The sequence below is a fragment of the Calypte anna genome, chromosome 7, assembly GCF_003957555.1.
Source record: "Calypte anna isolate BGI_N300 chromosome 7, bCalAnn1_v1.p, whole genome shotgun sequence".
Taxonomy (NCBI): Eukaryota; Metazoa; Chordata; class Aves; order Apodiformes; family Trochilidae; genus Calypte; species Calypte anna.
The window spans coordinates 10768762-10792743 of NC_044253.1; the positions used below are offsets into that span (position 1 = coordinate 10768762).

General features: G+C 39.0%; 1 protein-coding gene across 2 annotated transcripts in view; it reads left to right on the forward strand.

Moving 5' to 3' along the window:
- The window catches only part of MYLK (myosin light chain kinase), a 193796-nt gene extending 170672 nt beyond the window's left edge, over positions 1 to 23124 (forward strand). Inside the window, exons 26-33 of one of the 2 annotated variants that reach the window (XM_030453933.1) lie at positions 830 to 1033; positions 4994 to 5211; positions 10099 to 10222; positions 17513 to 17665; positions 18657 to 18780; positions 19979 to 20108; positions 20972 to 21091; positions 22852 to 23124. In XM_030453933.1, coding sequence (XP_030309793.1) covers positions 830 to 1033; positions 4994 to 5211; positions 10099 to 10222; positions 17513 to 17665; positions 18657 to 18780; positions 19979 to 20108; positions 20972 to 21091; positions 22852 to 23102 — 1324 coding nt within the window. In that variant the 3' untranslated portion in view covers positions 23103 to 23124. Of the gene's footprint in view, positions 1 to 829; positions 1034 to 4993; positions 5212 to 10098; positions 10223 to 17512; positions 17666 to 18656; positions 18781 to 19676; positions 19755 to 19978; positions 20109 to 20971; positions 21092 to 22851 lie in introns of those variants that run through there. The other variant, XM_030453934.1, reaches the window with a different exon arrangement.
- The last annotated feature ends 858 nt before the right edge of the window (positions 23125 to 23982 follow it).

Here is a 23982-nt window from a genome sequence, read left to right on the forward strand (position 1 = left end):
TATTTCTATTAATAATTTGAAATAGGTCCTACATACATCTCTGGCAAGAAACATGGATCCCACAAATTAATAAAGCTAGAAGATTCTTTTGTTGTTCATTGTTCTGAAAGCTAGCTGAAAAAAAAAGTACAGCTTATGTACTTGCATTTCCATTATATCCATTAGCTATAACAAGATTATCCTGCCCACGGGCTAAACTCTGTGTTGACAGCAGTCATAATCCCAAAAGCTTTCACAGTAGTGCTTAGTGAAGGTCAGTGATTGGCCTGGCTGTGGTTCTCACTGCTCAAACCTATGGTTATGTGAATTGCATGCTATGATCATCTTCCAGCAATTTGTGCTGCTGGAGGTGCAGAAGGCTGGGGGATCCTGGGTGTTGCCATAAGCAGATCTTGATAAGAGTATTGTAGAGGTAGAACTGGACATCTACAGCAATGTGAAGTAATAGTACTGAAGCTTCTAGCATTCAGGTTCTGATTTCACCTGTATCCTGTATTCTGTACCTGAGATGTCACCTATCTGCTGCACCTTCTGAACTATAGAAAGCTGTGTGCAGAAAAGCTTGAGTTGCATGAATTAAACCCTGGTAGGAGGCCATTTTTTTCAACCCTGTTATATAAAACACGCTAATTGGAATAGCAGAGTATCTCTAAACATGGTATTCACATAAAAGTTCTTGCAGATTACTCTGCACAAAATCACTACAGAGCAGTACTCGGTATGAGAACATTTTAATTTCAGAACAGAGTGGTTGCACTGCACTGTTTAGTTATATGTTGTTATTCATATATTGCAAAACCTTTTTATGAAAATAATTATATATTTTCAGGGGGAAATTTGGACAAGTCTTTAGGCTTGTTGAAAAGAAGAATGGGAAAGTTTGGGCAGGAAAATTTTTCAAAGCCTATTCTGCTAAGGAAAAAGAAAACATAAGAGATGAAATCAGCATCATGAATTGTCTACATCATCCAAAACTTGTCCAATGTGTAGATGCCTTTGAAGAAAAAGCCAACATTGTTATGGTCTTAGAAATGTAAGTATGAAGCAGATCACATTAACAAAGCTCATAATGTTTAGAATAATTGTGCATACCAAAGTAGCAACTTAGACATCGGACTGTCAAAAGCTTCAGTATCTGCAGAGCCTGGATGTTTTTCACATCTTGCAAGTTTTTCCAGTTATTTATCCAATTTGTTTAAACTGTGTAAGTGAATTTGTGTTGTATATCTAAAAAATCAGCGAAGATGTGTTACAGTTTTTATTGTCTAGTTTGTTTGCTTTTTAATCAAGTACATGTGGTGTTTCTCTGCAGCTCATTCTTTTGTTGCCAACTTGGGAAGGGAGAGAAAAAAAGTTAGCTGCAATTTCTGCTTGCATTAAAAACTTATTTATGGGGGAGAAAAAAAAAATTTTATCTTTAGGCACTTCTAAAGATCTAATGAAGAAGCTTGTGTCAAATTTCATTTCAACACTGTTAAAGTTGTCTCCTGCAGAGAACTGAATGTTGGTGCACAGCAGACAGTAGAAGAGAAAGACATGTTTGAGAATACAAACTTCTAAGCTACATTCTGAAACAATATTTCAATTTCCATGAAAAACATCATCCAGGCAAATTTATAGTACCCAAGAGGTATTTGGATCACTTCAGTTTCCATTATGTGCTATATCCAGTTTTCATATTCTAAGAGACTTTAATGGATTTTTTTTCCTGTAACAATATAAATAGTCTGATTGCAAAACATTAATTATAATGAGAGTGCTGTCTGAAAAATCTAATGGATGTTCTAAATCCAGATCAATAGATGCAAAAATATTGGTTACCCTGTTTCCCAAAAAAAAACCCTAATTAAACACAAATCGATCCACCCCTACTGTCAATACACTGATTCTCCATGTGTAACACTTGTAGAAAGGAATTTCTCCCTTACTTGAAAGTCATTGCATTCTTCATGCAAAGTTGTATAGTTAAGTAAAGCTGAATTTGAAGAGAGTCTGTGTTGCTTTTTTGGCCTCCCAGAAATTGTTCAGCCTGGGCAACTTATGCCCCACCACTGTGGAAAGCAGGAGAAGAGCATCACACCAGAAGTGGTGTGAAGCATCTCCCAGAGCTGTGCCTTGAGTACCTTTGTATTTAAAGATAGCAAATAATTATTTCCAGAAAGAAAAGAAGGCTCCAAATAAGTTCCGGCACCAGAATTTCTTATAAGCAAATAATCTTCACAACATGGGATGGAAAGTAATTGTCAGACTTAAAAAGATATAATAATCAACTTTTTCTTCAGTGGTAAATGCCTGCTTGGTGTGAATCCCATACTTGTGACAGTAGTAGCTGGAAAGAAAATTAAATTTTGATCTGTGTTGATGTTTTTCTCAAAAAGTCACAACAGTCACTGTTTTACTGCCACATCTACTTCATGTGCTGTCTGCCACAAGGAGAAGGAGGATTTTTTGCTGGCTGGAATTGCTGAATAAGATAAAAATTGTTAGAAGCAATGAGACTGTTTGTCTCTTCTGCTTGCTTGGCACTTGCCTGGGTTGTGTGTAAACTACTATTGCACTTGTATATTTCAGAAACTGGATCTCTATTATACAACCATGGAACTTTTATGCAAGAAGGTGTTTTTATTTTTAGATTCAGCAGTTGAGCAAGTGGATGACAGTAAAGGAAGGGAGCCCTACTTAGCTTGGAATGAGGAGCTGGCAGACCGAATGGAAAACAAGGAAATGTATAAAGAGTTTTGAATAGTATGTGGCTCTACACTCCATTAGTTCCCCCCTGCCAGCAAAGAGGTTTTATTTTTATTCAAAATATGGAAAAGTGCAATCCAATTAGGAAGGATTTTTGTTGACCAGTCTAGTTAGGATGTGATTTTGGTTTGGGGTGGCCACCTTTTCTGGCTTTTGAACCTCCACACTGAAAATTCCATAGTGTCAAGAGGCACAGGAGGAGGGTTCTTGGCAAGCATTAGCAGCCTCTCCCTGTACTGAGATCCTTGTGAGACACCTTCCTGCCAGGTGTGCTGCTATCCTCTGTACTGCCATGTTACCCAGGTGACACAGCCCCAGCATGGCAACTGCCCCTCTCTTGATAGGCAGTCACTGACTGATTGAGCTGGTAAGCCAATATTTCTTTGCAATAAGTTGTGGGACAGCCTTCAAAAATTCTTAGTATCCAAGCTCTTCTTATTATTCCCTTTAGAGTCTAAGTGCATGGATTTCGAATAAATCAAACTCATCTGCCATCAGTTTTCTTATAAACCAGATTTTAGCAGTGACAGGAATTCAGCAGCTCTTCCACACCACTCCAATTAGAGCCATAGATGAGGAGCACTTTGGATATTTTCTTCCTGATAGTCATCCTATGTTTTTTGTTTTAATTTCATTCCCATATCTTTCTTATATTTTTTGAGCTACATTGTCTCTCCTATTATTATTTGTCATGCCACTATTCTACATTGTTTGATTTCAGGTTTATAATCAATTTGTTAATTTTTAGTATTAATTAAAAAAAAAAAATGGCCCAGTAAAAATAAGCTGCTTTTATCTATGTTAAATAGTCAAAAAACAACTGGTAATTTGTAGTACTAGAATGGTTATCGTTAGGAATGGCACATTCCTCCAGTTATAAGAATTTTGCATGCAGATGTTTCCATAAACACCTCTGTACAGGTTAGAGTCTTACTGAAGTGACAAGATGCTAGATCCCTAACTTATCAGAGTTGTTTATGCAGCAGCTTTAGCCATATTACTTGATTTTTGATATAAATGTGCTATAGCCTAAAGTAACCTCCCAGTTCATCAAGCATATTCTAGTCTTACTATACTCATGTTAATAGGAAACTGCAGTAGCATTTCTGATTATAAATTTTTATGAAATCTTATAGTCAAAGCAATAAATGTGCCCAGAACTCCAGATGTTTCAATTTCAGTTTAGTACATGAGGAATATATTCCTATATCTTGACAACGTGCAAGGCCAGTTTTCATTTGTGTATTTTTTTTCTGTAACTGAAACATGTAATTACACTTGGCAATAAGCATGAATGCTGCAAAATATTAAGCCATATAAAGACCATGGAGGGTTTAATTTAGACCAGATTTTTAAAAGCAAAGCTGCTCTTTGCCATTTGCTCCTTTTTCATGGGTCATTCACTCACCACATTATTAAATTTAGGTTAAAAATGTACCACTTTAGTTCCAAAATCAGTTCAATCCAGGAGCTTCTATCCTGCAAAGACCAATTATTTCACATCTGAAATAAGGATACAAATGAAACTGACCTACAAGGAGTGTAGGCTAAAGCTAAAAATAACCATCACTGAATGCATTGTGGGCTATATCCTTGTCCTTTCACAGCTAATGAGGAAATTCCCTCTGAGCTCACTTGGGTCAGTAATTTACCCTTTGAGCTTTGCATTCCAATTAAGCAGATCATTTGAATTCTTCCTTCTTCAGCCTTTCTTTGTCACACTCTCTTGTCAAATTTTTGCTAATCTGCTAGAATTTTTGTCTTTTTTCCTGGGACCCATCCCATGTATTTTAGTTTATTTCTGAATTCTGTTATCTGCACTTACCTGTGAAGGAGCACAGGGGGGGAGGATGTGGTGAGAAACATGAGCTCAGTCTGGAGCAGCTGTATAAACCCACATCAGAGGGGTGAAGAATACGTGGCACTTCACTGTCAGGTGCAGGTGGCTGAATCCTGAAGGCAGGATGGGAATCCAGTTACACTCTTACTGCATGGAAGAACATTATGAGTGTTCCACAGTCCTAACTTGGGAAAGAGATTCAGAATGGAAAACTTTATTGTTTTATACCACATACATGAGGTGATTCTTCCTATGTGATCCTTGTATGGAAAATGCCATTACAAAATGTAGATTGCATCCTGAAGTGACTATTGCAAGCTTAAACTCTCTGTATTTGTGTAAATAGCTTGATCATACCCAAAATTAAAAAGCTACAAAGTCCTTTTTTTATTCTGTCTTCTGTAGGGTTTCTGGAGGAGAACTCTTTGAACGAATCATTGATGAAGACTTTGAACTGACAGAGAGAGAGTGCATTAAATACATGAAGCAGATTTCAGAAGGAGTTGAGTACATCCATAAGCAGGGCATTGTACACTTGGATTTGAAACCAGAAAACATCATGTGTGTCAACAAGACTGGTACCAGTATCAAACTCATTGACTTTGGACTTGCAAGAAGATTAGGTAATGACTTTTCTGCCTTTTTCAGTATGCCATGGGGAAAGGGGTTGGACAGGCAGAAATTCATACTTCCTGTTACATTCTTTCATGTATGAAGAGTAAATAGACTTGTTTCATATAAACCGTTCTGGTTTTAGGAAAAAACAGAAAAGGGGAAAATAAGACATTCAAGGGGGGGGAGAGTAGGGCACCTCACCTTCAAGAGGAGTTTTCAGTCAAATGTATACAATTTACCTATATGTGTCTAGGGCTGAGTATCCCTGCAAACTACAAGATAAAATACCCAGTAGTAATGTTAACAAACTACAGGAAACCTTAACACACTAATTCTTTAATTGTAAAAAATAGAACAAAATGTTTGTCTTCATGACTACTCCAAAACCTTGAAACTTTTGTAACAGCAGTATTGAAAGCAGTGTTCTAAAGCTTTTAAATATGGATAATTACATTCAGTTCAAACTTCCCCACTAGTTTTATAATTTCTTATCCTAAACAGCAGCATGCTGCTGAACATGTTAATCATGGGAGGAATTCTGTAAAGAGCTGTGTTTTGTTCATGTTCAAAATTATTTATTAAAAATAAACCAATGGGCTTGGGGTGGGAGGGAAGGAGAAGTTCAAATTGACAAGCTCCTCCTCTTCCTAAGTTTTTCTCAGCTGCTTCCTATCATTCATTTTTTACTAAGTTTTCCAACATTCTCTGCAATTTGAAATCTAAAGACCTTGAAGAGTTCTTGTCTTCATATTGCTCTGTGTTAAATCAACTCTAAAAAGCAGCCTTCCAATTGTGTTAGTTTTAGGCAAAACCAGCATCACACACTGATCTTTTTTTTATCTTGTATTTTCACAAGAGAAAAAAAAATCATACTAGGGATTAAAAGGAGCTAAAATACTCTATGAACCTGTTATACTGTTTGAAATTAAATTTGTGTCTCTTTCTGCCAATAGATTGATCAGGACAACTCATATGAATTGCTGCTCTCTAGAGAGGCCCACAACTAGATTGTTATTTGTAATCTTTTGCCTTCCTTTTTTAAACAAAATTATATTTTATACTGATTAAAAACTAGAGCAATGATTTTTGTAAGAGTTCAGTTTGGAAATACAACTTTCCAGATTTTATCTGCCTGCATGCTGCTCATCCTACTTCTTTTGACACTCAAGTAACAAACTACCACATGCCCAAGAATAAAATTTTACTGAAACGAATTTTACTGAAACAAGCCAAAAAATGGCATGTTGAATGACTAGGAGATCTGGTTTTCAGATTTTTAGATGATGTTCAGCTCCAAAAGGGTATTATATGAATCTTGGTCACATAGACACTGTGAACTCAGAAATGTGGCAATTGTTTCATTCATTGAAAAAAAAAAGGTTGATGCCATTTATGTTCCCTCCCCAACATGGAGCCAATGGTTTTCTGGGAGCATGAACCTATTGTTATTGTCATTGTTGAGGAAGCAGATGAACTGTTAAGTTCCAGTGCTGAAGGTTTTGTTATCAGGAGTGTGAGAAAGACTTCATTCCATAACATTCCAGCTGCCAGCCTGAAAACTGTTAATGTGCTGCTGGAGTGGATTTCATCGAGCTATATAATATACCCACAAAATGACCTTTATATAGGAATTTCTTTAAATACCTTTTTAACTTTAAAGCACAATTAAACTCACATTAGAAAAGGAAGATCCTGCTTTAGTAGCCTGCTCATATCCAAAAGCTTTTCTGTTTTTTTGTTGATCTTGTGGCACCAATGTCTACTGCACAGCTGACAGTGAGCTGCTGCAGTCATGCTGTATGTAGGACATCTCTAACCTGTGAATAACTTTTCTTGATGTGGAAGGATGAGAGCAATGAGGACTGACACTGATTTTGATTTTACACTGCTGTACATTCTTTTGGCTTAATAAGCTGCTGATTCTTGCAAAGTTACATCATAGGTGTTTGCTGTTTCTTTCATCAGCTTCTCGTTCTGCATAACTCAGTATGTGTGGCATTTCCCTAGGAAGAGAAAGAGCCCCCCTGTTCCATGCCCATATAGCACAAGCACTGTGTTAATCATGAAGGCATTCATAACATTTTGTCTGAGAGTCTTCCAAAAGTAGGAAACAATTTTTGATGCTTCATTTACTTACAAAAATTACTAAACCCACTTTTCACTAAGTACCCTCTCTTTGGTCATTGTCTTCTGTGGTACATACCGAGGGCACGCTCCTCCACTTGAGTTCCCTCAAGCACTGAGATTTTGCAACTGGCTGACACATGGACTTTGGCCTCTATGGGTGTGGGATTGGAGCCCTCATCCTGTGGACCTGACCCTGACTGAGCAGAAACCATTCAGTCAAGGGATTGCTGAAGGGACAGGTGCCTGATTTTGCACTTCAGCTTCTGAGATTTACTCTTTTTGTAGCTGGTGCAAACTAATGCCACTAAATAGCCAATGTTCTGATCAGTTTTAAAGAAATTAGGACCAGCTCATTCTGCAGTCATCTTCTGCAGCTAATTAGTTCTCTTGCACTGTCAAGAAATGCCAGAGCTGCAGTGGGATATTTTCCTGACCTTTTTTGGTGTGCTGAGGAACACATGTAGAAAATCACTTAAGATAAACTTCTTGAGGAGAAAAGAGAATGATTTTTTGAGTAGTGTAAAGATTATTTTTTTTTAAATCAGTTGACTATACACAGTGTCTGCAACAGTTTGCAGCTAACTTGCCATCTTTCTATCTGAACTAAGGGGTATTCAAACACAGATCCTACTTGTGTAATAACCTTGTAAACATCTGGGTAAAGACTTGACATATTATTGCATAGAAAAGGTCTTATTACTTTAATTTTATTTTTTCTTTTATACACAGAAAATGCTGTATCAGATGTTTCACACTGTATGCTTGCACTCAAGTACCATGTTTAAAAAAAATCAGTTTCTCTGACCTATGGGCAGCACATTTCATACACCAGCCTTTTGCATACACAGCAGCTCGTGGTAGTTTACACAGTGCACAGAAAAGCCTCCAAACTTGGATATGAAATTCTAAGCTGGAGACTTGGAGGATCATGGTGAAGCTTTTAGAAAAATGGATTCCTTGTGGCAATTTTCAGTAAGTTTTCAAAAGGACAGTTGGAAAAAAATGTAGGTGTTGACCTAATGAACAAGGCAAATGGGAAGATGGGATCCTATTTGTGCTTTGAAAAGCACAGTGAGTAATTTCTCACTCCTCATTGCCACTGCAGAGAGCATGTTGCCCTTGTTTTAGGCTAAGTCAGTTTAGACTGGATATTAGGAAAAGGAATCTACCTTTTGGAGTAAGAAAACTCTGTTTATGTGAGTATGGGGATGTTGTGGAACAGCTTGTGAATGTGCTTTTTAAAGGTTAGACATCTGGCAGCAAGGTTTTGAAGCTGGTGAACTTGCATGGGAGGATTTAGGTGATTTCCTGAAGCTGCTCCCAGAGGTTACTCACTATGTCATTTTACTGTGCCTAATCTGGATGTTTCACTTGCATATAAGATAAACATAGTGCAATGAATCTCACTTCAGACAAATACTGATTGCTCAGGCACATGTGCAAATAGGACAAGTTTGTCAACCAAAGCCTGTTTCAAACCAAAAGCAATTTGATTCCTTACATTTTTATATTTATATACTAAAAAGTTTTCATTGGAATTGTTTTATTTTCCCTAGTCCCTAATGTATTCTTTAGTTCCCTTCCTTGCTGACCTTGCTTATTCTTCGCTTCTTCTGCCCATCCTATTTAGAATGAGCATTGATGAAAAAGAACCCACTGAGATTTGCTTAATAATTTCCATTTAAATGACTTGTGTTGTGTTTCACCCTATGGCTGAAAGTTAAGACACATCACTCATAGTTGCACAATGGCAGCATAAGCTGGCAATACTGGGTTCTGAAGGGGTTGTGATTCTGCCTTCCTCACTGTATCTTCCATTAGAGCAATACCAATGGGTCAGCATGAGAAAAATGAAGAGGAGGTTAATGTGTCCCTTGACCTCATTCTTTCAGCTCACATTGCAGAACCTTTGTTGTAGATAATTTTAAAAGCATCCACACCGTGTTCAAGCAGAGCCAAAATAGGACACTACAGTGCTATAGTGCTACAGGCCAGATGAGAAAAAGTTTGGAGTGGCAGCTGCTGAGTAAGAATTTGTGGTTCCCCTTCACCTCTTTGGAGCTCCACAGGTATGCTGGTGAGCAAGTCTGGCTCTGAGAGCAGGCTCAGCCCCAGTTTTATTGGCAAGGTAGTGAGCTGACAGATCCACATCATCTGCTTTTTTTCTGGTTTTGCCACTGACCTGTGCCACTTCAAATCTGGAAGGAGTGCAAACCTGTATTGATTTTATTTTCCATTAAAACTATAAAAAATATGTTGGAGTAAAACATTTATTTGTTCTTATTCTAATTTCATCACTACTGTTTCCTTTTACCATAAAATACAGACCCCTGAGCTTTGATAATCCTTAGGTAATTCATAAGAGCTTCAATTTCTGACACTGGAATCCTGAATCCTCTTGTGCAGCTGCTAAAGTGAAGGGAACTGAAACATTTTTGTATTTCAGGACACCCAAATCTGAATTACAGACTGCAAGTTCTCTTCTTTCTTAGACTCGGTCTTCTGGAAACTCCTTGCAAGAGAGACCTTCTTACTACTTACTTCTTGTACAATGCTGTGTGCTTGCAGATGGTTAATAAATAATTGTTTATTGCTTTATATGTGTCAGTTAAGAAAATAGCTGTTTGGGCATCATTTATTTTTTGTTATAAGGATCTTTAACAAAATCTCAGATATGAGGGCAAAATTGGTTTTTCCATTACTGGGGAATAATTGTTTTTAAAAGCCTGCATGCAGCAGTTTATGGTTTCTTCTTTCATTCTTCACAGAAAATGCAGGTTCTCTGAAAGTTCTCTTTGGGACACCTGAGTTTGTGGCTCCAGAAGTTATAAACTATGAACCTATTGGATATGAAACAGATATGTGGAGTATAGGAGTTATCTGCTACATCTTGTGAGTACCTTTGCCCTTCTTAACACAAATGCTGACTGTTGCTGAACATATAAAATTTCCCTCAGCCTATGAATTCTCCTCCATTTTTTGGAGGCCTTTTGTATTCTAATTAGCAGCTCCAGTGTGCTTAATAAAAGTTCTCTGAAGGGTGTAAATAGTAAACTGCAGGACCAGCAGTTCTGGAAATTCAATCAATTAGTGCTGTACATCTTACATCATAAACCAGCAACATTTCATCTCATTTAAGAATACAATGTGACTGTATTTTATTATTAACTTAAACTATTTTTCCCTCCCAGATGGTAAAGAGTAATGTTTGGACAAACACTAATTACTGATAATTTCCATTTTGTTATTATTCCCAAGAGAGAAAATCTTTGTGAAGTTCTAGGGTCTTCTTATTCAGATTGTTTCCCTCGTGGGACAGAAGAAAATATTCCAGCATTACCATATCTGTTCATAGGGCATTTTATTTTATTTTATTACTAAGCACAAACCACTGGATAAATACATTTTGTAAGCAGCAGGCCTCAAGCTCATGGAAATATTTTAAAGGGCGGTTGGCTGCAGCTCTTGGTTACATATTTCAGTGTTTGATTTAATCTTTATGTGTGAATTGATAGAATGTGATTAGGACCTTCAGTGGGTCTGGAGAAATGTATATGGGAATAGGATCTCTATGCCTAGAACATCAAATGATCTTCTTCCAAATGTGACTTTATGCATCTGATGCCTTATAAACACATGAACAGAGAAACTCCATTTGGAGCGTGGTTCTTTCTCCCTTGCTCCAGTTTCAATAGTAGGTAAATGGCTGATCTGCTTTGAAAGATACTGAGAGAAACATCTTGTCTCAATATCTTTCTTCTTTAAAGAGCCTCCTCCACCCTGGCAACCCTCTTCCTTGTCACCTGGCAGTGCACAGCTTTTTGCTCACTCTGTCACTCTCTTTGCTTTGTCAGCCCATGCTTGTTCTCGTTGTCTTCTCCTTTCCAAACTAAGCAACATTATTTTCTTTCTCATCCTGTGCAGAAGCTACTACATCAACTCTCTTACTCCCAGCCAAGGCTCTGAATATTTCTGTTATCTTCTGTTGCTTCTGTGAAGCATACTACACTCTTCAAGGTCACTTTGCTCTACCAGTTTATTTACAGGACCTTCATTTTCCATTCCCTTTCAGCATTTCTTTCTAGATCTTGAAAGCTCCTTTGGATCACTCTGTAGTTCAAATGGTGCAGACCACACACGCAGCACTCAGATGACAAACTCATTTATTTCTCTGGCTTTTGGGGCCTCCTGAGTTACCAAGCCCTGGAAGGGCAGCATGGAGAGAGTAGGGATGGAGACCCCCCGTTCCCTTAGTGCTGCATTGCCCTCTAGAGGCCTCTGCCGCCCTCGGGAGCAGGGCGAGAGCTCCAGTGACAGCAATTTTGGGGTGCAGGATGGCGTCTGTTGCTGTGGTTTGTTATCAAAGCAGCCGTGAGGGTTCCTGTGTTTGCAGCACTGGCAGTGCCAGGCCGGGCAACTGAGGCAAAACTCGTTGGCAGCAGCGGTGTGTGCCCCCGAGGCACGGGGCTGGGTGCTGCCCTGTACGGCGTGTGCTGGACTGCACTGTCACTGCCCAAGCAGACAAGGCGAAGGGAGCAGGTGAAATCGATGGAAAAAAGGTGAAATGTCTCACCAAAGACCAGTCTGCTGGCAGTGGCAGAGCTGCTGCTGCCCAGTTTCTCTGTCCATCAGAAGCAAGATGATTGGATGCTGTAATGTTCAGCTGATGGGATTGGAGTGGTGTTACACTTGATTCAGGTGGCCCAATATGCCTTGTGAAATATATTATGAAATTACTTGTTTGCTAAGGTGTCGTTAAAGCTCATTTAACTCTTCATGAGAGGAAAATTACATTTCCCAAATGCAACAAAAATCTTTTTGACGCATTGCTATGGCCACAATAATGATTAACAGTAACAATCAGCTTTTGCCTTCCTTGTGACAAGAATAAAGTACTAGAAGTCAGGGCAGACCTGTGAGTCATCACTTGGACTTCCCTGCTCCACCCCAGAGTGACAAGCTCCCCATCTGCCCTCACTTTCTGAAAGCCCAGCTGTGTGCAGACTCAACTCGGAGCTGCTCTCCACAGTGGGCCATCGCATCATCGTTACAGAATGCAAATAAAACTCATTGAGAACTGCATCCCTCTGTAGTAGTAGCTCTGCTTTCTTGTTTTGATTATAAGCACAGAACTGCCAAATCTCATGCACGAAGTGTAAGACTTACTTGGTGGCTGTCTCACATACCATCCCTCTGCTTGTAACTCAGTATTTCCATCCCCTCTCCCACTGACACTGAGCAGGGCCATGAAGGAAGAGGTGAGCACTGAGCAGAAAATGAACTTAAGGGAAGGTTTGCTACATGCAGCTGATGGCCTAAAGCTTCCAGTCTGTCATATGTCTTAAGTGAAGCATCAGGGAGCATTCTACAGCTTGGCTTGACAAAACACCTCTTTTAAGGTAGGATTCTAGAGTGTTAAGAAACCTGTAACCTGCCTAGAAAGGGACTGTGTTTCCACTATACTCTGTGCAACAGCAAATGCAAACCAGGTTTCACCAAGAGTTGTTAAAGAGATCTTAGTGAGTGAAGGGTCTTCTCTGCAGAAGAATAAATGGATAACGTGTAATCTCAAGTAGGAAACAGGGTGACAGCATTCCTCCAAAACCCTGCAGCAAATCTCTTCCAGCCTTCTGCTATGCAGGCGTTAAGTACAGACATCACACTCCCTGCTGGGATGCTGCATCTGTCTTCCTTATGGCTCAACTGACTTAATTCCATCCTACAGCTCATGGGTTCCCTTTCCACATTTCTAAGCTATGCATTAAATCCTTTTATCCTTCTGGATAACTTACACAGTCCTGTCTCTTCATCAGACTTCGTTCTTCCTTAAATTTCTCTGTCTGGATCTTCTGCCTCATGTTTTTTATCTCCCACTTTTATCTTGCTCTCTGTCCTGTTCTGCATCACACTACTGTCCTACATACTTAAGTTGATCTACTGCCTTTGAAGTAACAGGCCACAAATATTATAGCTTGTGTATATCATCTCCATTTATGTCTATTTCAGTGTTTCTTTTTGCATTTACAGTATGCTTTATCTAATGAAGAATTCTTTCTTTTATCTAAGGAACATGAATTCTTTCCAGGTCTTTTATTCATTTTATTCCTCTGGGCATTGCAGAATTTGCTATTTTTTTCTATTTCTCGTTCTTTTCTGATGATCCATTTGGATAGTCCATATTTCCAGTACTTAGCAATCTGAAAATTTTTCTAAATTTTATTTTTCTTCTAAACCAATTTTCACCCTTAGATTTCAGTACCACATTTATGTACATTGAAAGTGAATTGCCCTTTTCCTTCTGTCACCAGACAATCTGACTTGTTTCTGGGAGGAACTGGCTGTGGCTGATTCAAGCTTCCACTCCCTTCCCATTAGTTCTTCATGCTTTGTCAAGAACTGCCAGGCAGTGAATATCTCAGTTGGTCTCTGTCAATTACTAGTTTTTCATATGCTATATCTTAGAGTTATTAATATCACAGTTGATCTTGTTGTATGCTTTTTTCCTCCAGCACCTATCTAATAACACACATCCTGATTCTTCAAACCTTCCCTTTCCCTTTGATCTATTGTGTTATTCATCACTGCTGTTATTCCTCTCTTGTTTAGCACTTTAGATTGGTTGAAAGATCTTTTGACATACTGTATCTTTTGGGTGTGCAGACTTGGGACTTTGATAAGGCAAGGCATGCTGATGACTTGCACTTGGCTCCATGTCATATTAAAAATTTGAGCCTTTTTAATATAAAAATAGGAGAGAGCACTTCTTGTTCTTTCAGTAAAGCCAGTTGGGGGGCTTTAATGTCATGACTGTGCTGCTGAAAAGAAAAAGAATTATTTGTTCAGTGGTACTGCCAAACTGTGATTCCTCATTAATCCACGGAGCATGTAAAACAAGGATGGGAACACAGAGTAACACCCGTGCTTCAGCACTGGGCTGCCTGCCTTTACATGGGCTCAGTGGACTGTCTTGTGCCAACCAGTGCAGGAGTCAGTCAGCCCTCAGCTAAGGAAAAGGTGATTTTGTCCAGTGGATGCTTATCCTCCACAGAGCAGCCTGGGACTGTTTTATTTAACCATCAGCCCAGAGCAGTTGCTGCTGCAAGCACTGCTTGCAGAGGAATGCTCAGAGTCTGGCATTTTGAGACATGCAGCAAACTCATCTCCCTGGATTAGTGGCAGCCTTATGCAGACTTCCAAGTGAAAAAGATGGGCTTACACAGGAGGTGAGGCCAGCGACCACTTTGGACCCTTTTGATCTTAACATTTCTAAATCTACACTCAGAGTTTTGTTAGAACAGACCAGTAAATGTTAGGGAACTGCCTGGGAATAAAATATCTTCTTTATTTAGAAGTGGAAACTGTGAAAGATTTTCTAAACAAATGGTTCTTAACATGCCAGGAAGCTGCCTGGTTAAGTAGCTGGAAAAACGTTTTCAGTAAACAACTTGCTGCTTGTCTAATAGTAACTTTGCAGGGTAAGCTCAGTATTAATTTTATGGAGCTGGTAGCTCATCTTTATCACTCAGCTTCAGCATTCCAAAAAGAAACTGTTTCCATAATCAGTCAAAGGAGTTGCTGAGCCATTATTACTTTAAATGGCTATTAAGAGATGAACAACCCAGCCTTAGGTCACTTATAACTGTGCTAAAGACAAAAAATTCTCATTATAATCTACACTAATTGCTGGTTTTGTTTTCTAACTATAAAAAGGGATCCAGCTCTTTCAAGTATTTCCATGACAAGGCAACTCATTCACAGTGTAAAACTGTGGTAGAAAGAGAAAATTATTTTAGTCTTACAAACCTGCAGCAGCACATTCAGAAAGACAAGAATAGGTTCATTGAAATGTCTGAATGGGTACAGTTACACTGCTATTTGGAAACTACAACAAATGCATGGGATGGGTCAATCCTACCACAGCATTTAAGATTTGGAGAATTCTGTCTTGCCATCCTAAAAAAAAAAAAAAAAAAAAAAAATCCAGAAGCTAACCAAAACAAAGTTGTAGGGCATTGGTGTTTCCACATGGAGCAATGTCTCTGTAACAATTTTTTTAGCGTGGAACAAATCTCTCAATACTGCAGCTCTTACCTCTGGAAATAGGCAAAAATATTATCTAATGTAAGATAAGAGGTGCACAAAACTATTTGTGGTAATGCTATGCAGAGTTCACCTCGGCCATGCTTTGATCATGTATTGAAAAGAAATGGGGTTGTTATTGCTCTGACTGCCCAAGCATGTCCTCTGGAAGTTTACCTGGATGAGGAGAAGATGTGCATCTCTTGTACTGACAGTGAACTAAAAAATACTTCACAGATCCTCTATTTGTATAATCTGTGAGCCTTTTTAGCAGCTGCTGAATTGGCTGGGAGATTACTGAACTTGCTACATAGTCAAAAATGAGACAATTTTGCAAATGCATCCTGAATGAGACTTTTTTTCCCCTTTCTAAAACATTCTAGAGAATGATGGCATTGTCATAAATAGAAATGCTAAAATGTTGGAGTGGGGGTAGGTTTAAGGCTCTGCAGGAGTGCTTTGCAGATTCTAGGACAGAGATTTTGCTTCAGTGATTTACCTGGCCATGATTGCTGATGTGCCTGGGGGCAGAACGGAGGGAGACTCTCCAGCCTTGTCTCCTGGAGTAATTCAAGTGCCAAAGACAGAGAACAGTCGGGGAAAGTTGCTTTATGTGAGCATTTCAGTACGTTAATCTTCCAGTTTTCTGTAACACATGCTTGTCATATGTTCATAAATGGGTTTATAGTATATTATACATTTATAAAGTCATGCTTTGCTGTTTTATTTGAATGTGCCCCATTTATACCTTCTGCTCTACCTCCTTCTGTCTGAGAAGAAACAAAGCTTTTATCTTCTTCTCATGTATTATTACTAGAAAATTTCTGAAGTATACACGTTAAGATTGTAGACTCTGTTGTACTGCACACAACCTCCAGAAACGGTAAAAGATTTAGTATCTGCTTTGTGTGAGGCTTCAAAGAGTATCTGCTTTGCTTATAGAAATAAAATCCTTAGGAAGAAATTCCAAATCTTATTTTTTGAATGTAATTAGTAACAAAAAGTGGTAAAATAAATTTTAAGAAGACTGTACTAGTAGTAGCTCACATTATTTGACCCCAGTCTCTTTTTCTACCAGTCTGTTCTGTGATATTCAGTAGCATCTCCACATTTTTCCATATAGTACTTTCAGGACCCTAACAAGTTCCAGTTATTTTTCCATATTTAAAAAATGTTTAAAAGAACTATTTTCGAAATACAACTGGTTGTTGCAAGTGTTTAAGACAATTGCACAGAGAAAGCAAATACAATCTGTAAAATTTTAATGAAGAATAGGTTAATATGTACATTGCATGCAAGGAAGAAGACCTGGAAAAAATCTGATTAACTTGCAGTTCTCAGGAATAAGTAACTTTCACCTGAATTTTTTATTTACAAGGTTACATATGCAGGAATCAAAAATATGTGGATGCACAAAGGTACAGTGCAATAAGGGACAACACTCAAGTAGAGAAAGATACTCTGCCTGATTGCCTTTCACTGGGAATTTATCAATCATATTGAGTAAAAGTCTTAGAAGCTCAGTGGACATTATAAAAGAGTATTATTTCCATCTCATGCATCATCATGACTGATTGAGAACATAATGCCAAATTATTTCTGGATGTATCTGTGTTGTTCTGCAGCCTGCATTGGTGTGGTGCTGTTTTATCTGGTGATATAGTTCAAGATAGTTTTGTTTACAAAGTAGCTCTGTGGATTTCAAGTGGCATCTTGAGCTCTCTCTGCAGGAGTAAATGAAATGAAGTGTACAAAATAACTTGTGTCGACAGTAAAGGCAGCAAAGTCAGGGGGAAAAAAAAAAGAAAAAGCGTTATTCAACTGAATTTGGTGAGAAAATTGCAGTACTATTTATGCAGAACTAGACAACTCATTTAACAACCTAGAATGCTACACTTTCCCCTGATTCTAAAATGTCTTGGCAAAAGAGAAGGAAGTTAGGGTCTTTTTTTTCTTAAAAACAAACAAACAAACAAAAAGGAGCTTTTCCCGATAAAGCTCTGCAAAGCATGGGCGGGGGTCACACATTATTTTAACATTCTGCTCTGGTAATTTGCAGATTGTCAAACTGACACTGTTTGTGTCTGTCTATCCCATGCCCAGGGTCAGTGGACTTTCTCCTTTCATGGGAGACAATGACAACGAAACCCTCGCCAACGTCACCTCAGCAACGTGGGACTTCGATGATGAGGCTTTTGATGAAATCTCTGATGACGCCAAGGACTTTATCAGCAACCTACTAAAGAAAGATATGAAGTAAAGCTGCTGGACTTGATACACTTTCTATGTTTGCATTTAGCTGAATTTGCCATTCGTGTTTCCTCACTGTGAATCTGGGTGGCGCCGCAGGCACCTCTGGTGATACTTTATAAGGAGCTCTGTGTGCTCCTCTGTCTCTGTGTACAGGTTTCTCCTTTATTTTATGGCGCGGGGTCTGAATGGACCATTTTCTTTTAATGGCCTGCTTGTTCTGCTTTTCTTCTCCCTTGGGCAAGATGCAGCCTGGGGTTTAGTGTGGCTGCTCTTCACTGCTGTGTGACACAGATTCCTGCATGACATGTTCTGTCTTGATCATATGGGTTGCAATTTTGCCAAATTTATTTCCCTGTGTTGCTTTTAAGTGCTGTACCTGTGAGTAGTCAGCTTTGCTATAAATCTAGTAATTGAGTATAGGAAAAAAAATTAAATTGGAAGCCCTTTGTACAGCAGACTGAACAAACCAACTAAAGAAAATTAACTTCTAATGAGATAGCAGACAGAGGGTTATTTATTTGTATACCATGGACAAAGAATGGATGTGGCTGCACTATAGATTTGGACATTTCTGTGAAGTGTTCAGTGCTGCAGGGAAGGAAGGTATTAAGTGGTGGGAAATGGGTAACTTCTTTTAAGCACAGGAAAGGAGATCTGGGGCCAGGTTCTGCCAGCATAAGGTAGCTGAATCATTGCCATTGTGACTCTGCTGTATGTGTTCCATGCGTGAAACATATGGCTTCTGGTGCTGTTTTATAATGTTTTGTTAACACTTTTAAATGCACAGTTTTCTCTCTCAAAAAAAAAAAAAAAGAATTGTGAAAGTGAGTTTAAGAAGTAAGCACTGCTGGGAAATAGTGCCATGTGATCTATGTTGCTAGATTTAAGCAACAGAGAGATCAGCTCTCAGAAAAGAAAGTGTAAAATACTGTTAAAACTGTAAGTTCAACCATCATTAATAGCAACACTGACAAGTCTTTTTATATAAAAACAGGAGTCGCTTAAATTGTACTCAATGTCTTCAGCATCCTTGGCTGCAAAAAGACACCAAAACCATGGAAGCCAAAAAACTTTCCAAAGATAGGATGAAGAAATATATGGCCAGAAGAAAATGGCAGGTAATGAAGAGGACATAGAATCGGGCTACTTATCCCTTTTCCTAATGTTTATGATTCTGAAAACCATGTCACATCAGGCAGTTTCTGCTGCTGGTGAGAACTCCAGCATGGCCAGAGTATGAATGCAGGAAAGCAGGTTTAGTTTTTATGGGCAAGCAGTAGGAGGGTGCACGTCTGTATATGTATAACAGGTGATGATTCCATTTCAGGCTACAAAAAGGTGTATGAGTTCAAATAGTTTTTCCTACTCTTTTGGGGATATAACCATCTCCTCCCTGCCCACTCCATGCCATCAAGGGCTGGGGGATTGTTACCCTTTACAAACCTGAACAGCCAGGGAACAGCTCATCTGCCTGGCCCTCTCTAAAGTTACCTCATTTTGTGGTAGTTTCATTCACCGAAGCCAGTTGCTCTGCCTTCTTGGAGCACAAAGCTTCTCATGGATACAGTTATATTGGTTTAATAATTTTCTTTGACATATTTGCTCTCCATATCTTCTTTTTTTTTTTAATGCTGGAAGGGTTGCAGGAGGTCGGTTGTGTGGTTCAGATTGTTAGGGGAGTTGATGTTAAAAAACCTGGATCCGGCCTTTTGAGTAGCCTACAAAATATTCATGTTTGTAGATACACCTTATATTTCCTCTGACATTCTACTGTACGTGTTTCTTACAAGCTCATGCAAGCTGTACAAAAATACAAAATTCCATACTAGAGGAAATGTAGTTTAACCATATTTTAATATCCGTGTGGTTGATTCCCAAGCCTGTCAGAGGCCCATCATGAAGATGGGACTTTCTCATTCATTTCATAGTAGCTGGTTACTTGTTCTTGATGAGGCTCAGTCCAGCCCATGTGGCTATTGTGGGAGCTCTCTGCCACCAGAGTGCAGTTCCAGTTGAACAGGACGTGGCTTTTTCTCCGGCCCTCCTCTCGCACAGCGCTTTTTATCCGCAGCTAACGGAGACATTCATTTAGGTATGAGTTCATCAGGGGAAGTTTATATCTGCAACTAAATTTGGTCATTCAGACCAGCCTGCTCTGTCTCTCCTAAAACAACAGAGCTATATATAAGCAGTTTGTCCAACAATTCCAGCGAGGTTTGCAGAGATCCCAGATAATTTGTCCGAAGCACAACTGTTTCAGAAAATCACATGCCTGTTGGATTGGATTGATCAGAAATCTTTTATGTTATGTCTTAGAAAACAGGCCATGCTGTCCGAGCAATAGGAAGACTGTCATCCATGGCAATGATTTCTGGTATGAGTGGGAGGAAGGCCTCTGGGAGCTCGCCTACCAGCCCTATAAATGCAGACAAAGCAGAGAACGAAGGTAAGGAATTTTCCTGCACCATATTTCTACCTCTCTGTGAATCACTTACTAAAACTTTTAACAAATTGCTAGAGACTAATCATCAAGTTGATTATTCCTGTGCATGCTCTCTCTGTTTTTATCTTCCTTTATTTTTTTTTAATATCTACCAAAAATTCAGTGTTTTCGTATTTTTCTGTTACTCAGAATTTACCAGCATAAGTATGGTCTGCAAATGCTTTTCTTTTCAAAGCCAAAGAATTCAGGCAGATCTATCAGCTGCACTTTGGGAATGCATGTTTATACAAAGATTACAGTGATGTATTGCTTTCTCCTGCAAGAGAACAAACAATAAAGTACTAACACTTGCTGCAACCAAGACACATACTCTGCATTAACCATGCTCCTCACGCAAGGGCATTTAAGAACTAAAATAAGGGGTCTACGTTACCCCCCTGCCATCCCCATTTGAAGTGTGAATTTGGGGTTTGTAAAAGGTGCAGATGATTGACACTTCTGAAAATCAAGTAATTTTGACATATGCATGCAGAGTGCAGGCCAAATACAGACTGAACTGGATTACCCCTCTGACTGGGAAAAGTCAAGGTTTGGTTCATAACAAATCCTAGGGAAAAAAAAAAAAAAGATTATTCGTAGCTTGGTGGCCTGCATGTTAATGTCATTCTATTTATGGTGTGAATCTTTGTCCAGCTGCAAAAGATTGGCACAGAACTAAGAAGCTAACTTCCTCACTGTGTCATTAGCCTTACAGAATTAAGTGAAATAACAGATGCTTTCATTATTATATGGTAATTAAAAATTAAAGTACACCTTTAGAGAACCTTCCCTGTAAAATAATTAACTCTCTCTTTACTCTCCTCCAGATGCTTTCCTTGAAGAAGTGGCTGAAGAAAAGCCTCACGTAAAGCCATATTTTACTAAAAAAATGCTTGACATGGAGGTTGTGGAAGGCAGTGCTGCTAGATTTGACTGCAAAATTGAAGGTACTCTGATTTATCATATGTCTCTCTTTTCATCCTTCCTTGACACTTTTGTGCCTTCTGCTGTTGTTTAACTTCTTGATTTTTCTCTGTTCTCTTGAGCTGGTGTCATTTTTGCTTTACCAATATCTGCATGTCACAGCATGAATATGATGCAGTAACAGAAATTACTTGGACCTGCATGGGCTTGTTCTGTGCTTGCCATAGAACAGAATTCTCCAAGAGTCCATGTGTGAATTACTAATTCAGAACAGCAATGAGAAAAGTAAGATGATTTTTGAGGGTAGAAACAGTAAAAACAATATGCAATTTAGTACCATATACTGAAAGAGTACACTCATCATATTAAAGGGAAAAAAGTCCCTAAAAGTCTATTTGCATGAGAAGTAACAATAACATCATTGCACTGGGTTACAAAAACCACATCTAGAAAAAATTGTATTGTTGAGTTGTTTTAAACTTACAAGTTCAAGAAAGAAAAGTCAGACTGGAATATGCAGACAGAAAGAATGAGTTCATGAGCAAGCACTTCAGGAGCTTGGTCAGGCTAAGGGTGGGAAGGCCAGGAGAGCCAGCAGTGCTGTTGCAGTGAGAGTGATGCTTCTGTATCACAGCTGCTGCTGCAAGCTGGAAATTAGGAAGAGCTGTTAGAAGAAAGTGGGTCGAGTCGGTACCATACTGCATGTGTCCAAGTTAGACAATTTCTAATCTTAAAATGAGGTGCAGAAACTGCCTCACTGACCTTCTCCTTGTTTGTGTCTGTGCTCCTAATCTCTTTCACTGCCTGTGTTTCCTACCTCACAGTGGGGATGTGAGGATGGATTATTGTTCCTGACGGATGCTCAGCTTGAGGGGTATGTGCCCAAGTACTGCATGGAATAAAACAGACGGACGTACCACGGCTGATGTCCCAACCTTTCCAGTGTATCCCTGTAATGTTCACTGTGTATTTGGGGTTACTGCACTCTGTTTCTGCCCAGTGGGAAGTCATCCTTTTGTCACAGTCCAGAACTTGGCTGCGACAGAAGCCTTCAGTTTGTTATAGCAGTGAGAGTACTGTATAAGGGATTGTTCTGCATGTGTTGTACAGCCCTGCTCTGGGTGCTGGGAGTACAGCAGAGCTATTTGCTACACAAAAGGCTCAAAAACTCTCCAGCTGAGATGTATAATCAAAATGCTTTTCTTAGGCTCTCTCATTGTAACAAACACAAATAGGAAATTAAGAGTGCTGGAGTCTCTGTACAGGACAAGCTAGTGTGTAAGGAGCAAAATAGGAGGAGGAAGATTCAGAACAGCCATGACAAAGCAGCCTGAGAAGGTCATTAAATTGTAGCTCAAAACACCTTGAAATTCTAAACCTCACTGTTGAGAACTGTGGGTTCCACAGAAACTGCAGCATCAGGTAAGCCTCAGATAAACTACTAAGAGTATCTCTCTGGCTCATCCTATGATCATAGAATCATAGAATTTTCAGGTGTCCCAGATGCAAAGAAAGCTGCATTCAGTAGTAGAAAATGGAATCTAGTGAGTTTCCTCAGTGCCAGCTTTCAATTTTTTGCTACTCATAATAAAGTTGTTTCAGGTAAAGGTGAAGCAAAAAAGCCTCACATCATCTACATTTATTTGAAAATAGAATTCAGTGAAATACTTGTGTATCAGCATATTGGCACGTCCATACACAGAGGGGGAATTAGACCTTAAAGTAATAACAGCATAGTTAATAGCTGTTCATTGTAATTGCTGTTCTCTCTCTGCTATTGCAGGCTACCCTGACCCTGAGGTGATGTGGTACAAAGATGATCAGCCTGTCAAGGAGTCCCGGCACTTCCAGATAGATTATGATGAGGAAGGGAACTGTTCTTTGACTATTTCTGAAGTGTGTGGGGACGATGATGCCAAATACACCTGCAAAGCTGTGAACAGCCTTGGGGAAGCCACGTGCACTGCAGAACTCCTCGTGGAAACAATGGAAGAAAAAGAAGGAGAAGATGAAGATGAGGAGGAGGAAGAATGAAACAAATCTCAAAGAAAAAAAAGAAATATATTTAAAGACTCTCCTTATAAGGTTCAGAAATCCAAGTTATCAAAAGCACCTTGTGTGATATGTAGGTCTTTGAGGGGGTTGTTTCTTCAGCATGATCAGTTGATACCTGTTTGCTTTATCTATGGGCATTAATTCAAATCAGCAGGTGACTTTAAGTTGCTACTATGATTGTATTTACTTAAAACAAGTCATCAACTAAGTTGCCCAGTCTATTTCGAAAACCAAATGTATGGAAAACAAATCTACAGTTATATTCTGAATGTCTTTAAGAAAAGCAGTCTATTTACTGAGCTCATTCCTCTATACCATCACTTTCTTCAGCTGAAACTGGAGCTAAATCAGCTTCCAGAGATCTGCTTTACAAGGAATCATTTGCCAGACATGCAGTGAATCTCTCCAGTCCTAAGAAACAGGCTGCAGTACCTTCTATAAGAGCTGAGCAGTACCTTCTAGAAGGGAAGGTCTGACACAGCCAGCGTTACAATGTGTATGTTGGTATGAATATTTTTACATTTGTTTTAAATAGAATGCCATGGTTCTAACTTCAAACACATGTACTGCCCTTTCTCAGTGCACTGTCAGTGCTGTTGTAATACTGGCTGAAGTTAACATCCAGGTGGCTTCCTGAGATACTTCTGATCTTACTTTTAACCAGCTGGTCACACCTTGTCCCCTTTCCCTTATAGAACCTGTCACTTAAGCACAGTCACAGCTGTGATTTCTTAAGAAACAGACTGAAAACACAAAGACTGAGAATATTTTCTGTTGTCCTGGTCAGTCTAATAATGACCTATGATTCATACATATATGCTGCTGTGAAAAAAAAACAACACACAATCAGTGCTTTCTG